The sequence below is a fragment of the Hypanus sabinus genome, chromosome 21 (genome assembly GCF_030144855.1).
Source record: "Hypanus sabinus isolate sHypSab1 chromosome 21, sHypSab1.hap1, whole genome shotgun sequence".
In the NCBI taxonomy this organism is placed as follows: domain Eukaryota; kingdom Metazoa; phylum Chordata; class Chondrichthyes; order Myliobatiformes; family Dasyatidae; genus Hypanus; species Hypanus sabinus.
In genome coordinates this window covers 3,183,869-3,200,405 of record NC_082726.1, presented here as the reverse complement: position 1 = coordinate 3,200,405, position 16,537 = coordinate 3,183,869, and the positions used below count along the sequence as shown (strand labels likewise).

General features: G+C 42.0%; 1 protein-coding gene across 10 annotated transcripts in view; it reads left to right on the top strand.

Annotated features, from left to right (window-relative positions):
• bbs4 (Bardet-Biedl syndrome 4) overlaps positions 1-16,537 on the top strand; it is a 138,096-nt gene that overhangs the window by 90,600 nt on the left and 30,959 nt on the right. For 9 of the 10 annotated variants that reach the window (XM_059945870.1, XM_059945869.1, XM_059945873.1 and 6 more), the window contains 3 exons: positions 395-449; positions 1,598-1,666; positions 12,084-12,236. In XM_059945870.1, coding sequence (XP_059801853.1) covers positions 395-449; positions 1,598-1,666; positions 12,084-12,236 — 277 coding nt within the window. The remainder of the gene's footprint in view (positions 1-394; positions 450-1,597; positions 1,667-12,083; positions 12,237-16,537) is intronic. The other variant, XM_059945875.1, reaches the window with a different exon arrangement.

Below are 16,537 nucleotides of genomic sequence, written 5' to 3'. Positions count from 1 at the left end.
TTAGTCCTGATGAAGGGTCTCGGCCCGAAACGTCGACTGTACTTCTTCCTATAGATGCTGCCTGACCTGCTTGTGTTCCACCAGCATTTTGTGTGTGTTGTGGGGTGAAATCAGGTATCTTTACTAAAGTTAGAAAATTGCAAAGAAAAGTAAAATGAGTTTATCCTGACGTATCACTTGGGGGATGATACTGAAGCAAAGATGCTGCTGAGAAAAAAACAGATTTACCATTTCAGATTAGTAACCCTCCTTCACGCCCTAATGATTAATTCTGTTTCTCCCTCCACATATGCCGCCACATCTGTTGAATTTCATCACAACTTTTTTTTATTTATAGCATCTGTAGTCATTCGTTTTTAAAAATTTCTTTTAACGCTGCCACTCCTTCCAATAGGTTTTCTCCTGAAAATGCTGATCTTCTGACAACTCTGGGGTTACTGTACCTGCAGGTAATGTTACAGTAGAAACACTTTGTGGACGCATGGTTTTAACCATTTTCTCAAAGGCCTTGTGCTTGCATGAGAATATTTATATGAAATTTCTAAATAAAATTCAGAACTATGGGGAAGATTGAGTCATTTTTTTTCAAGCACCTCAGCTCCATCTGTCAAAAGCTGAATTTTCCAGTGGCCAACCATTTCAATTCCTATCCCCATTCCCATTCCAACATGTTGGTCCAAGGCTTCCTCTTCTGCTATGACAAGGCCACTCTAAGACTGGAGGTGTAACCCCTCATATTCTGTCTAGGTAGCCTCTAAACTGATCATATGAACATCGATTTCTCCAACATCCAGTCATTTTCCCCTCCCCCTCCCTCTGCTTCGTTTTCCCACTCTGGCCTGTAACCTTTTCTCCTCACCTGCCTATTACCTCCACCTAGTGCCTCTACTTCTCTTTCCCTTCTATCTGGTCCACTTTCCTCTCCTGTCAGATCCCTTCTCCAGTTCTTTGCCTTTTCCACTATCACCAACCCAGTTTTCTTACTTCATCCCCTCTCCCCCATCCACCTGGTTTCACCTATCATCTTCTAGTTTGTCCTCCTTCCCCTATCCCCATCTTCCCCCTTTCTTTCCTGTCCTGATGAAGGTTCTTGGTCCAAACCATCGACTGTTTATTCATTGCAATAGATGCTGCCTGACCTACTGAGTTGCTCCAGCATTTGTGTGTGTTGCACTGGAAGATTCTGTTAATTAAGGCGTAATTTTCTTCATCATCTGACAATCAGGAGAATATATCTGCACATGCTCAACACTGAATTTTTTACAGGTGTAGCTTGCAGTTTATTAAATCTCGTCGACTATACTCTATTTGCACGTGCATTTTCCAATGTGTTTACATGTGTGGATCTTCAGATTTAAAAATGCTCATCCCGTAGTACATTTACCTGTGTGGCCTTTACTTAGTTTGTGAAGGTTGATTTACCTGCTTTTGGTCAATTTCTGTCTGAAATTATGCTGGCTTTGTTCTGAAAAAGAGCAAGGTTGAATGAAATTTTGTAGACTCAATAAAAGATGGGTTCTGGGAACAATGCCACATTGTCTGTTTACATACAGTGTCAAAATAACAACCAACAATCATGTATGTTCTTGGTTTTCAGCTTGGCATGTACCAGAAAGCTTTTGAGCATTTAGGAAATGCTCTCACCTACAACCCCAACAATTATAAGGTACAGATTAATTTATTTGGATAGAAACTTCATAATATTCATTATGTGGAAGCTCCATAAAGCATTGGTCAAACCGCAGAGAGAAACATAGAAATGTAGAAAACACACAGCACAATACAGGCCCTTCAGCCCACAAAGCTGTGCCGAACATGTCCCTACCTTCAAACTACCTAGACTTTACCCATAGCCCTTATTTTTTTAAGCTCCATGTAGCCATCCAGGAGTCTCTTAAAAGATCCTATTGTATCCCTCTCCCCCACTGCCACTTGCAGCCCATTCCACGCACTCACCACTCTGCGTAAAAAACTTAACCCCTGACATCTCCTGTGTACCTACTTCCAAGCACCTTAAAACTATGCCCTCTCGTGCTAGCCATTTCAGCCCTGGGAAAAAACCTCTGACTATCCACACGATCAATGCCCCTCATTATCTTGTACAACTCTTTCAGGTCACCTCTCATCCTCTGTCACTCCAAGAAGAAAAGGCCAAGTTCACTCAACCTTTTCTCATAAGGCATGCTCCCCAATCCAGGCAACATCTTTGTAAATCTCCTCTGCACCCTTTCTATGGTTTCCATGTCCTTCCTGTAGTGAGGCGACCAGAATTGAGCACAGTACTCCAAGTGTGGTCTGACCAGGGTCCTATATAGTTGGAACATTACCTCTCGGCTCTCAAACTCAATCCCATGGTTGATGAAGGCCAATGCACCGTTTGCCTTCTGAACCACTGAGTCAACCTGCGAAGCAGCTTTGAGTGTCCAGTGGACTCGGACCCCAAGATCCCTCTGAACCTCCACACTGCCAAGAGTCTTACCATTAATGCTATATTCTGCCATCATATTTGACCTACCAAAATTAACCACTTCACACTTAACTGGGTTGAACTCCTTTTGCCACTTCTGAGCCCAGTTTTGCATCCTATCAATGTCCCGCTGTAAACTCTGACAGCCCTCCACAACACCCCTAACCTTTGTGACATCAGCAAATTTACTAACCCATCCCTCCACTTCCTCATCCAGGTCAATTATAAAAATCACAAAGCGTAGGGGTCCCAGTACAGATCCCTGATGCACACCACTGGTTACCGGCCTCCATGCAGAATATGACCCGTCTCCAACCACTCTTTGCCTTCTGTGGGGAAGTCAGTTCTGGATCCACAAAGCAATGTCCCCTTGCATCCCGTGCCTCCTTACTTTCTCAATAAACTTTGCATGTAGTACCCTATCAAATGCCTTGCTAAAATCCATATACACTGCATCTATGGCTCTACCTTCATCAATGTGTTTAGTCACATCCTCAAAAAATTCAATCAGACTCGTAAGGCACGACCTGCCTTTGACAAAGCTGTGCTGATTACTCTTAATCATATGTTCATAAATCCTGCCTCTCAGGATCTTCTCCAACTTACCAACCACTGAAGTAAGACACACTGGCCTATAGTTTCCTGGGCTATCCCTACTCCCTTTCTTGAATAATGGAACAACATCCACAACCCTCCAATCCTCCGGAATCTCTCCCATCCTCATTGATGATGCAAAGATCATTGCCAGAAGCTCAGCAATCTCCTCCCTCACTTCCCACAGTAGCCTGGGGTACATCCTGTCCGGTCCCGGTGACTTATTCAACTTGATGCTTTCCAAAAGCTCCAGCACATCCTCTTCCTTAACATCTACATTCTCAAGCTTTTCAGTCCACTGCAAGTCATCCCTACAATCGTCGTTCCTTTTCCGTAGTGAATACTGAAGCAAGGTATTCATTAAGTACCTCTGCTATTTCCTTTGGTTGCATACACACTTTTCCACTGTTACACTTGATTGGTCCTATTCTCTCAGATCTTATCCTCTTGCTCTTCACATACTTGTAGAATGCCTTGGGGTTTTCCTTAATCTTGTCTGCGAAGGCCTTCTCATGGCCCCTTCTGGCTCTCCTAATTTCATTCTTAAGCTCCTTCCTGCTAGACTTATAATCTTCTAGATTCCTATCATTACCTAGTTTTTTTTTTAAGTAATGAGAGAAGTTTGGCCCCTTTATCAATGAAAAGATAAGCTTTTATTGGAAAGAGTCCAGAGGAGGGTTGTGAGAATGATTCCAGGAATGAAATAGTTAACACATGGTAACGGTTAGAGTGTCACTACGTATATCAACTCAGGGCTTGAGGGGCTATATGGCCATATGTCTTATGATCATATGGTTACAATAAATGCTTAGTGCTGAACAGTCTGTAAGAAAAAACTCTATGCCTGTGATGTCTTGTTGGAGTTTCAAATCCGTCAAAGGACTGATCGTGAACACATACAGAGAAACTCCCTGCTAGCTGTGAGACCTCAGGATAGGAATTTCTCACTGGGAATGTCCAACTGAAATGTTCAGTTGAAGGTACATTTAGAGAGTCTGTGGATTCATTCACTTATAGTTTTGCTCTGGAAGTGTCCAATTTAAATGTTCAGGTGAAGGCACACTTAGGCTATGTCCACACTACACCAGATAAATCCATAACCGAAGCTTTTTCTCTTAATTTTTACCCTCTGTCCACACTTAAACTTCGTTTTCGTCCCCTGAAAAAGGAGATTTTCAGAAACACTCTCCAGAGTGTGTTATTTTTGAAAATGCCGGATTGGCTGGAGCAGTGTGGACCAGGTAACCGGAGAAATCTAAAAACGCTGTCATGACGTGCCGGAACAGATGGTGACGGCAGCGCGTCATTTCATTATTTTCTTGAACGCAGCCTAACAATTTCAGAACAGACACAATGAGACTGAAGCCAGAAGAGTTCGAAATGTACTCACCAAATACTTTGACCCATAACTTACTGAATAAATAAGTATACTCACTTTGCCCTGTTTTCTGTCCTTGCTCTTATGAAAGTGGTTTCCCTATTTATGTAAGTACTTCTCTGACAATAGATGTGTAACAGCCTAATGTAACATTGTATGGAAATACAAGATAACACTGATGCAGACATGTTTTATACATTTAACAAAGGGCTTTATTAATGCAACAGAGTTAGTCAGTTTTTCAATGTTCGTCGTCAGCCGGATCATACTGTCTGTGAACTCCCTGTTGGTTGCCTCCATATGCTCCAGTATTTGTTTTTTTTAGTTTTAAGTCCTCCTATGTGAGAGCCAACAGCTGTCCGTCGTTTAAGTTTTTCTAGTCTGTAACTGAACAAACGCGCTCCAACTCTTTCATGGCGAGATTCGATACCAAACACGTTGCTTGTTTTTGGTAGATGTGTCCTGCGCATACGCAGTAGGAGGAGATTCACCAAAATATCCGTTTCAATGTGGACATAGGTATTTTCAAATTTTTATGCGAAACCAGCGTTTTCAAAATTATCCGGTGTAGTGTGGACGTAGCCTTAGGCTTTGAATTCATTCTGTTTTTTGTTTCAAAGTTCAAGTACATTTTAAAGGTGTTGGGAAGAATTTACAAATTCCTCGTAAACAAGTGAAATGGAAAGTGACAGTTGCAACCAGAGAATGTTACCCAGGTTTTCTATGTTTTGTATATGGACTTGGATTAGAGGCTTATTTTCAGTCTTATTGTTCTTTTATATTCTGTGTTTTTTGCCTGATCTTTCTCATTCTTTGCAGGGGAATGGGATTTGGGGGTTAATCTGCCTGTTACATTTTAGTTCATTTTGTTTTGTTTTCAGTGTTGCATACTTTGTTAATAAATGAACTTTTCAACCTTTGAAACCTGGGCTTTAGAGTTAGTTAGGAGTTTTTGCACGGAGTGGGTTTGTGACTAAAGCTGAGTGGCACTGTGCTCAGTGTGGACTTGTTGCTCTAAAGACCCTGTATACAGTGCAGTTTTGCTCTGTTACTCCAGCTTTTTGCACTTTGGCCTTTTTGTATTTTCCTTGAATGGATGAATGCTGCCTTGCTAGGCTGATCACTGAATCATAAGTTCACATTGCAGGAGGAGGTGAATTCATCTGGTTGTTAAATGGTATTTATTGACCCCCTCTGCTCAGTGCTATTGTATTTCACACAATAGGCACTTCATTAGGTACCCCTTAATGTATGTTCATGGTCTTCCGCTGCTGTAGCCCATCCCCTTCAATGTTCAACATGTGTTTTCAGAGATGCTTTTCTGCACACTGCTGTTGTAACATGTGGTTATTTGAGTTATGTCACCCTCCTGTCAGTTTGAACCAGTCTGGCCATTCTCCTCTGACCTCTCTTGTTAACAAGCTGTTAACATAGAACTACTGCTCACTGGATATTTTTAGTTTTCACAAAATTCTCTGAAAACACAAAGGTCAAAATACATTTATTATCAAAATATGTACTGTATACCATACAGAGCCAGCTGAACAATCCTGAAGAAAATTTATGGCCAGAAATGTTGACTGTACTCTTTTCCACTGATGCTGCCTGGCATGCTGAGTTCCTCCAACATTTTGTGTGTGATGCTTTAAATGTCCAGCAGCTGCAGACTTTATGTTTTTGACACCATATACAACCTTGAGTTGCATCTTTTTGTAGGCAGCCGCAAAACAAAGAAATTAAATAGCATCCATGATAAAACCACAAAGACTATCAGACAGCCATTGTGCAGAAAAAAGGATGCAAATGATAAAAAAGGTAAACAAATAACACACAGAACGTGACCTGCAAAAAGTGAGTCCACAGAGCCCATTGAGCACTGAGGCAAATAAAACCTCATGGCATAGTGCGCTGAACACAGATTCATCCTTTGTCCTCAGCCACGGTGCCTTGATCTTTTTAATCTGGCTTGGTGCTGAACATTGGTTTGTTTTTCACTTTTGGGCCCTGGCCCCACGGCTTCAATGCAGCTCTAATTCTGCTCCAGCAATGGCTGATGTGTCTGTACCTGCATTCTCCAGAGTCCAGTTCACCGAATCCTTCAGTATACTCTAAAAATGCCAGATTGTTCAGCCAGCTTAAAAGTACAACTCCCAAAGAGGAATGTACTTTTAAACTGGCTGAACAATCAGCATAAACTCCCAAAAGGGAAAATACAGTCTGAAATTGTAGTGACCATAGTCCTGAAAAAGTACCTTTCATAGAATATTTAGTAGTTTTGTTTGATGCTGCAAATTGTTGCTGCTTCTCACCAGTGGCATTTTGGACAAGTCTGTTGTGTGTGAAAATACCAGGAGATCAGCAATTTTCTTAGATACTCAAACCACCCCATCTAGCACCAACAATTATTCCATGGAAAAAGTCACTTAGATCATGTTTTTTCTGCTTTCTGATGTGTGGTCCGAACCTTTTGCTTTTATGAATTGAGTTGCTGCCACATGATTGATTGATTAAATATTTGTATTAATAAGCAGCTGTACAGGTGTAACATAAAATGGCCACTGAGTGTATATGAAAATAGGAGACATTCCGGGTCAATTTTCTGTGAAGCCTCTACTGTGAAATCACTTCCTCCCTGTGCTGTGGTGGTTCAATGACTGTGTCTGCAGTCCCAGTGCTTTTGCTCATTGAATTTTTGGGCAGTTGAAGGATGTAAGAATTGGCCTGAGTTAGAGGATGAACCATGCAGTTATTGAATGATGGGGCAAGTTGAGATGGTGATTACTGTGCTGAGATAAAGGTTGAACCATGCGGTTATTGAATGATGGGAAAGGTTGAGATAGGGACCACTGTTCTGTGCATGTTCATTGGCCTGAGGTAGAGGATGACCATAAGATTTAGGAGCACATTTAGGCCATTTGACCCATCGAGTCTGCTCCACCATTTCATCATACTGATCCATGTAAACACTCAACCCCAGTCTCCTGCCTCCCCCTGCCCCCCCTCATTTCTGTTTATCCCCTGACCAATCAAGAATCTATCAATCTCTGCCTTAAATATAAGTAACTCTTGGTTCAGCCAGCGGCTTAATATAGAGACTGATAGCCCCCAGCCCAGCCAAACTTAAGAAGTCTCATTTGGGTGGATGCTGCGCGATGTGTCCCGTTACAAATCAGTACCATGAAATAATAAACAGTACACAAAATGCGATTAATCCATTGAGCTTTATAATTCTTAATTTGACTATATGGTTAATAAAGAAACAAAAAAAGAAAAAGGCCCATTCTCATGAAACAGTCTAATGCGTAACGTTGGAACTTACTGATAAAAACCATTCATCCACCATCGACCTCCTCTGATCCTCACTGACCTTCGGACCCTCGCTCCAATTCCACTTCGTCTAGCGGTCTACCAACTCTCTCCAGTAACGTCTTCTTTCCTCTTCTACCCCAGCAAAAGACTGTAAGTTCCCGGCTCCCAGACACACAAGAAAGAACAACATCCCACTCATGGGCTAACATGCCCCGTTATCTCTAGTCTTAACCCAAACATTGCTGCTACCGAGAAACCATTACCTTAGCAGTGGAACATTACAGAGAAGCTGTTACATTAGCAGTGAAATCTTACAGCGTGTTACATATACATAAAGACTTGGTCTCCAAATCTGCCTGTGGCAACAGATTCCACAGATTCACCACTCTCTGGCTAAAGAAATTGCTCTTCATCTCTGTTTAAAAGGACGACCCTCTATTCTGAGGCTGTGTCCTCTGGTCTTAAACACTCCCACCATATCTCCACATCTACTATATCAAGGCCTTTCACCATTCGATAGTTTTCAATGAGGTCACTCTCATTCTTCTGAACTCAAGTGAATACAAGGCTACAGCCATCAAATACTCTTCATATGACAAGCTGTTTAATCCTGGAGTAACTTTTATGAACCTCCTTTGAACCCTCTCTAGTTTCAGCACATCCTTTCTAGGATAAGGGGCCCAAAATTGCTCACAATACTCCAAGTGAGGCCTCACCAGTGCTTTATAAAATCACAACATTACGTCCTTGCTTTTATATTCTAGTCCTCTTGAAATGAATACTACCAATGCATTTGCCTTCCACAGCCTGCAACTTTACCTTTAGGGAATCCTGTACCTCAGATTTTTGTATTTTCTCTCCATTTAGAAAATAGTTAACTTTTTCATTTTTTCTATCAAAGTGCATAACCATACACTTCCCGACACTGTATTCCATCTGCTACTTCTTTGCCCATTCTAATCTAAGTGCTTCTGTAGCCTCTGCACTTCCTCAAAACTTGCTGCCCCTCCACCTATCTTTGTATCATCTGCAAACTTTGCACATAGCTATCAATTCCATTTTACAAATCATTAACTATAGTGATGTAAAAAGAATTGGTTCCAACACAGGCCCTTGTGAAATACCACTAGTCACCGGTAACCAACCAGAAAAGACTCCCTTTATTACCCCTCTTTGACTTGTGTCAATCAGCTACTGCTTTATCCATGCTAGGATCTTTCCTGTAAAGCCATAGGTTTGTTAAACAGCCTCATGTGTGGCACCTTGTCAAAGGCCGTTGGAAAATCCAAATACATAACACCCACTGATTCTCTTTTGTCTATCCTGCTTGTTATTTCTTCAAAGAATTCCAACAGATTTGTCAGGCAGGATTTTCCCTTGAGGAAACCATGCGGACTATGGTCTATTTTATCATGTGTCTCCAAATACCCTGAGACCTTACTGTTAACAATCAACTCCAATACCTTCTCAACCACTGAGATTAGACTAACTGGCATTTTCTTTCTTCTGCCTCTCTCCCTTCTTGAAGAGTGGAGTGAGATTTGCAATTTTCCAGTCTTCCAGACCATTCCAGAATCTAGCGATTCTTGAAAAATCATTACTAATGCCTGCACAATCTCTTCAGCCACCTCTTTCAGAACCCTGGGATGTACACCATCTGGTCCAGGTGACTTATCTACTTTCAGACCTTACAGTTTCCCAATAATCTTCTTACTAGTAATTTTAACTTCACACACTTCATGACCTGACACCTGGAACTGCTAGTGTCTAACACAGTGAACATAGAACATAGAAATCTACAGCATATTACAGGCCATTCGGCCCACAATGTTGTGCCGACCATGTTGTGCTATACAAATAACCAGCAGGTTTCAATGAGATTCTCCCCCATTCATGTGATTGAGTACAAAAGCGGAGATACCAAATGCTCAAGTATAAATCTTTTCACTCTGGAAATCTCTGGCTGCTCTCCAGGGCCACTGCATCTTTCGTTGCATAGTGATATTGCTCACAATAATCTAAATGCAATCCGACCAGCTCCATACAAAGCCATAATACATTCTGGCTTTGGCTGTGATACCCTTGAAATAGATGCAAACATTCCATTTGCCTTCATTCATCTCACTTGCAAGTTAACCCACAGGAAATCCTGAACTTATCCCAAAGTCCCATTGAACCTCAATTTCCAAATCTCCTCCATTTTCTTTTTCTCCTTTTCTAGACACATAGGAAACCTACAGTACAATATAAGCCTTTCGGCCCACAAAGCTGTGCCAAACATGTCCTTCCCCTAGAAATTACCTAGGGTAACCCATAGCCCAATATTTTTCTCTTATTATTAATTAGAGATCCCATTGATAGTGAAGCAGATCATAATGCATTGCAAAAAGATGTGACTAGTCAGGAAATGGGGTGAGGAACAGCAAGCAGTGTGATGTATTTTACACCATCAAGCCAGTGCAGGTCAATACAAGGCACTGATGCTGCAGAGTTTACTGAAGTTCTCTGAAGATTAATGCAAAATACTTATTCTGCTCGTCCACAATTTCCTTGTCCCTCATTACTACCTCTCCACCATTGTTTTCCAGCAGTCCAAAATCTACACCCAACTCACTTTTACACTTTATATATCTGAAAAACTTCTGGTATCCTCTTTAATATTATCGGCTAGCTTACTTTTACCTTCTTAATGACTTTTTAGGTACCTTCTGTTGTTTTTTAAAAGCTTCCCAATCCTCTAACTTCCCACTAATTTTTGTTGTATTATATGCATTCTTCTTCTTCTTTGGGATGTATACGTCCTGTGCCTTCCAAATTGCTTCTTGAAATTCCAGCCATTACTGCTCTGCCATCTTCCCTGCCAGTGTTCCTTTCCAGTCAATTCTGGTCAACTCTTCTCTCATGCCTCTGTCATTCCCTTTACTCCACTATAATACAGATACATCTGACTTTAGCTTCTCATTCTTTAATTTCAGGATGAATTCAATCATATTATGATAACTTTCTCCTAAGGGTTCCTTTATCTTGAGCACTAATCAATTCCAGTTCATTGCACACCACCTTGTCCAGAATAACTGATCCCCTGGTGAGCTCAACCACAAGCTGCCCTAAAAAAAGCCAACTCCAGAAATCCCCTCTCTTGAAATCCAGCACCAACCTGATTCTTCCAATCTATCTGCATTATTGAAATCCATCCTCCCTCCCCCCCATGACTGTTGTAACATTGCCCTTTTCTGTCTCACATTGCAACTTGTAGATCACATCCTTACTACTGTTTGGGGTCTGTATTTAACTCCCATCTGGATCTTTTACCCTTACAGTTCCTGAGTTCCATCCACAATGATTCAACACCTTCTGATCCTATGTCACCTCTTTCTAATGATTTAATTTCATTTTTACCAACAGAATCACCCTACCCCCTCTGCATTCCTGCCTGGTCTTTCGATACAATGTGTATCCTTGGACATAAAGCTCCCAGCAAAATTTTCTTTCAGCCATGATTTAGTGATGCTTACAACATCATACTTGCTAATCTGTAACTGCTACAAATTTATCAACCTTATTCCATGTGGGATGAACCATGCAGTTATTGAATGATGGGACACGTTGAGATGGTGACCACTGTTTGTACATGTTCATTGTGCTGATTCCACATGATAAACTGCAGATTAACTGTTTATCCGGGAACATTACATTTTTTTCAGCTGTTTAACCAGGGTGATTGTTGTTTGTGTGTTGCATCTAACAATGATAGGAGACTGTGCGGGAGAGTTTTTAAAGTGGAAAAGCAGTTGCACTGCAACAGTTCCATCCTCTTGACCAAGGAGGACTGGATCCTGTGGTACGAGTAGTCGGCACAATCTGAGTCTTCCTTGGTTGCAACAGACTTCTTCTGTGTTTTGTTATGCGCTTTGCTGTCCACAAAGCATTGAAGTACTGCTTTCCTAGCTGCTGGATCTGTCTGTTGATCTCATCCACTCAGTCCGCTGGAGCTGATTTCACATGCATAACCCTATCTCACCAGGGTATGAGGCCTGCCAGCTATCTTCACCTAACACCTGTCAATTTGGTATACCGGGATGTGGCCATTGCTGCATACAAACAGCTACTTGGAGCCACAGGTGAGAGCAAAGTGTTCAATGGGGTCCAAAGATGAGTCAGCTGACTCAGAATGGACATGACAAGCCCCTTCTCCGGGGGTGCTACCCCTCACTTGAAACTCCTATAACCCCGGTGGTTATTGCTCTGGTAACTGTGATGTGTTCTGTGCGTTTTCTGAAGTGTACACAGAGTATGATTCTAGACTCCCTCTAATTCTCTGTTTGATTTGCCCAGGCCATCCTGGCTGCAGGTAGCATGATGCAGTCTCACAATGACTATGATGTGGCGCTCAGCAAGTACAGGATAGCAGCACATGCCATTCCCGAAAGCCCACCCCTATGGAATAACATTGGAATGTGTTTCTTTGGGAAGAAGAAATATGTAGCCGTAAGTATATTGAGGAGCTTCTGATCATCAGGGACAGTGAGGCTGGCTGGACTCGTTGTCTGTAGTAGAGAGCTTCACTTGTAAAGACTAAAAGAAATTGTAGGTTCACTGTGCTCCTCGTCACCACATCAGTGATTGTGTTCTTGGTACCAACCCCTCTGCTGCTGATGGTTTCATAGATGTCCACAGCCCGCTTTTAGCTTCCTGGTCACGTAAGAACTGTGTGTTTCATTGAAGGTCAGGCAGAAACTAATTTTTGATTAAGGGTCTTCAACCTCAAAAGATATCTGTTTCTTATCAGCATCGCCTGCCCTGCTGAGTTTGCCAGCATTTTCTGCTTCTTTCACTCTTCCTGATCCAAAGCCCTGGAGTACTTGCTCTCTGCTGCCAGTGTTGCTCCACTACAGGCAGCTGTCTGCCTTTTTTGCCACCCAGTATAGAGCTGTTGATCATTCCTTAACGTAGCTTCCTTACAACAGTGAGGCCTGGGGTTAGTTGGTTCCTGCAAGCGAGAGGTGTTAGCAAAGACTGAGATTCCCAAAGCTCCAAATTTTACTGGCACAGGAGCAGAATTTAACTGATGAAGGGTCAACTTTTTAACTCAAATGTCAGCTTTTTATTCCCCTCCATAGATGCTGACTGACCTGCTGAGTTCATCCAGCATTTTGCATGTTGCTTAGAATTTAACTATTTGAATGTAATTAGTACTAGCCATAATGGAATGTTAGTGATAGCTCACACTGGGTACTTTATTACTGACTGTTTCTAAGTGTTGGAAGGAAACATCAAGAGCACCAGTTGGCAGAAAACAAACTGAAACTCAAATATTAAGCTTAAGCTTTGGAGGACCCGAGGCAGCTATAAACGTGCCACTACACTGCTCCATCAAACACTCCCAGGGCAGCAACAGCATGAGTTACAAACAGAGTAAAGCTCCCTCTAATGTTTCAGCACATATTTCCAAGGTAGGAAGAGCATGTGTTAGATACTGAACCCAGACTTTGATAAAACCTATCAATATCTGTTATCTCCACTTAAACCGTCTGTTCCTTCTTGGCCCTTTTAAACACTCTAAAGAGAAGATACAAGGTTCCCTCTACACAGTGATTGTGAGGTCTCATTTCTTCCCCCCTGCCCTCAGTTGGTCACATTCCATTTGTTCCTTGATGGCCCATCAAGTCTATGCTGGCTCATTGAGCAATCCTATTCTTCTGTTATACGTTCCCACCAACTCTTCTCAGATTCTATAATTTATAAACAGACTAGTGAACAAATTGTACAGGCCAGTTTATCTTTAGAATGTGTGATGGACAAAGAGCATGCGATTATTGGGAGAGTTTACAAGTCCCACACAGATTGCATCAGAGGTCAGGATTAATAATAGATCACCAGGGCAGTGAGGTTCAGCTCTACTTCTCCACTGAATCATCCAGTTGCACGTTCATGAAGCCTGTCTCCCCACAGTAACTTTTATTCACCCTGCTCATTAACTACTCTGCTTGGAAATATTCAGACTGATTTTACACCAGCCTTTGAGGGAGAGGGTTCCAAAGACTCATGACCCTCAGAGAAAACAAGTTGCTCCATCTCCGTGACCCTCCTTTTTAAACAGTAAACTTAGTTCTAGATTCTCCCACAGGAAATTATATTTTTTCCACATCCAGCCTGTTGAGACTCCTGAAGAAATAATCAAGTGGTCTCTTACTCTTCTAAGTTCCAGTGCACACGTTTCAATTATAATTTTAGTAAACCTTCACTTAATTGCTTCAACATATTAATGTCATTCCTTGAATAAGGAGGGCAGTACTGTACAGTCAGGCACAAATGTGGTCTCATCAACTCCCCAATATAACCAAAACAAAAACTTATTATTTTTGTGTTCAGCTCCCCTCAGAAGACTGTTAAATCCTTGGGGCCTGACTGAGTGTATCCTAGGACAGTGTGGGAAGATAGGTAAGAAATTGTTGAGGCTTACTGAGATAATTGTATCCATCATTTGCTGTGGATGTGGTCCTGGAAGACTGGTGGGTGGTTAAGTTGGGCATTTATTCAAGGTCTGCAAGGAAAAGCCAAGGAACTGCTGGATAGTGAACATGTCATCAGTGGGATTGTTTCTGGAGTGGATTCCGAGACATAAGAATCAATGGAAATAGTCACCTTGGCTTTGCTATGTGTCAGAAATTAGATTAAGAAGTGGTGACCAAGAAGATTGACAATGGCAGGGTGGTAGATGATGTCCACGTGCCAAAATTTTTGACAAGGTCCAACATAGTTGGCTGGTCTGGAAGGCCAGAATCAGGCACTTTGGCCTAATTGTCCAACTGAGCAGGCACCTATTAATCTTTTCCTATCCATGTAGTTGTCCAATTGTACCCTCCTCTACCATTTCCCTTGGCATTTCCTTCCATGCACTCACCATCTCTGTGTGGAAAAATTTGTTTCTTAGGTCCCTTTTAAACCTTTCCACACTCAGTTTAAACCAGTCCCCTCTAGTTTTAAACTCACATGGAATCCAGAGTGAGCTAACCAATTTGATACACAATTGGTGTGGTGGTAGGAGGCAGAGTGTGTGAGTGGAGGTTTTTTTTTTCCAGGCTGGAGGCCTGTGACCAGAGGTGTTCCACAAGGATCGATGCTGGGCCTGCTATTGGTCATCATCTGTATGAACAATTTGATTGAGAATGTTGCTGGCATGGTTAGTGTATATGTGCTTGATCCCAGAATTGATGGGTGGTGCTCTGTGAAGAAAGTAAGATAACAACAGGATCTAGATTACCTGGGGAACTGGGCAAGGCAATGGCAGATGGCATTTAACAAGTGCAAGGTGTTGCATTTTGATCAGTTAAACCAGGTCAGGACTCGAACATGCGTAACACACAAAATCTTGGAGGAACTCAGCAGATCAGGCAGCATCTGAAATGAATAAACTGTCAATGTTTCAGGCTAAAACCCTTCATTTGGACTGATTATTAATTTCCAACCTTGTTCACCGAGCATGTAATTAGCATGGATTATGATCAGAGATTAAGGGAGCTAGAGCTTTACTCTTTGGAGAGGAGGAGGATAAGAGGAGACATGATAGAGGTGTACAAGATATTCAGAGGAATAGACAGAGTGGACAGCCAGCACCTCTTCCCCAGGGCACCACTGCTCAGTACAAGAGGACATGGCTTTAAGGTAAGGGGAGGGAAGTTCAAGGGGGATATTAGAGGAAGGTTTTTCACTCAGAGAGTGGTTGGTGCGTGGAATACACTGCCTGAGTCAGTGGTGGAGGCAAATACACTAGTGATGTTTAAGAGACTACTAGACAGGTATATGGAAGAATTTAAGGTGGGGGGGTTATATGGGAGGCAGGGTTTGAGGGTCGGCACAACATTGTGGGCCGAAGGGCCTGTAATGTGCTGTACTATTCTATGTTCTATGTTTTGTTTGTGTTGCTTTGGATTTCCAGCATCTGCAGAATCTCTTGTGCTAATTATAGACCTGTCAGTTTGACATCAGTGGTGGGTAAATTAATGGAAAGTATTCTTAGAGATAGTATTTATAATTATCTGGATAGACGGGATCTGATTAGAAGTAGCCAGCATGGATTTGTGCGTGGAAGGTCATGTTTGACAAACCTTATTGAATTTTTTGAAGAAGTTACGAGGAATGTTGACGAGGGTAAGGCAGTGGATGTAGTCTATATGGACTTCAGCAAAGCCTTTGACAAAGTTCCACATGGAAGGTTAGTTAAGAAGGTTCAGTTGTTAGGTATTAATGCTGGAGTAATAAAATGGATTCAACAGTGGCTAGATGGGAGATGCCAGAGAGTAGTGGTGGATAATTGTTTATCGGGATGGAGGCCGGTGACTAGCGGGGTGCCTCAGGGATCTGTTTTGGGCCCAATGTTGTTTGTAATATACATAAATGATCTGGATGATGGGGTGGTAAATTGGATTAGTAAGTATGCCGATGATACTAAGGTAGGAGGTGTTGTGGATAATGAGGTGGATTTTCAAAGCTTGCAGGGAGATTTATGCCGGTTAGAAGAATGGGCTGAACGTTGGCAGATGGAGTTTATTGCTGAGAAGTGTGAGGTTCTACATTTTGGCAGGAATAATCCAAATAGAACATACAGAGTAAATGGTAGGGCATTGAGAAATGCAGAGGAACAGAGAGATCTAGGAATAACTGTGCATAGTTCCCTGAAAGTGGAGTCTCATGTAGATAGGGTGGTGAAGAGGGCTTTTGGAACGCTGGACTTTATAAATCAAAGCATTGAGTACAGAAGTTGGGATGTAATGCTAAAGTTGTACAAG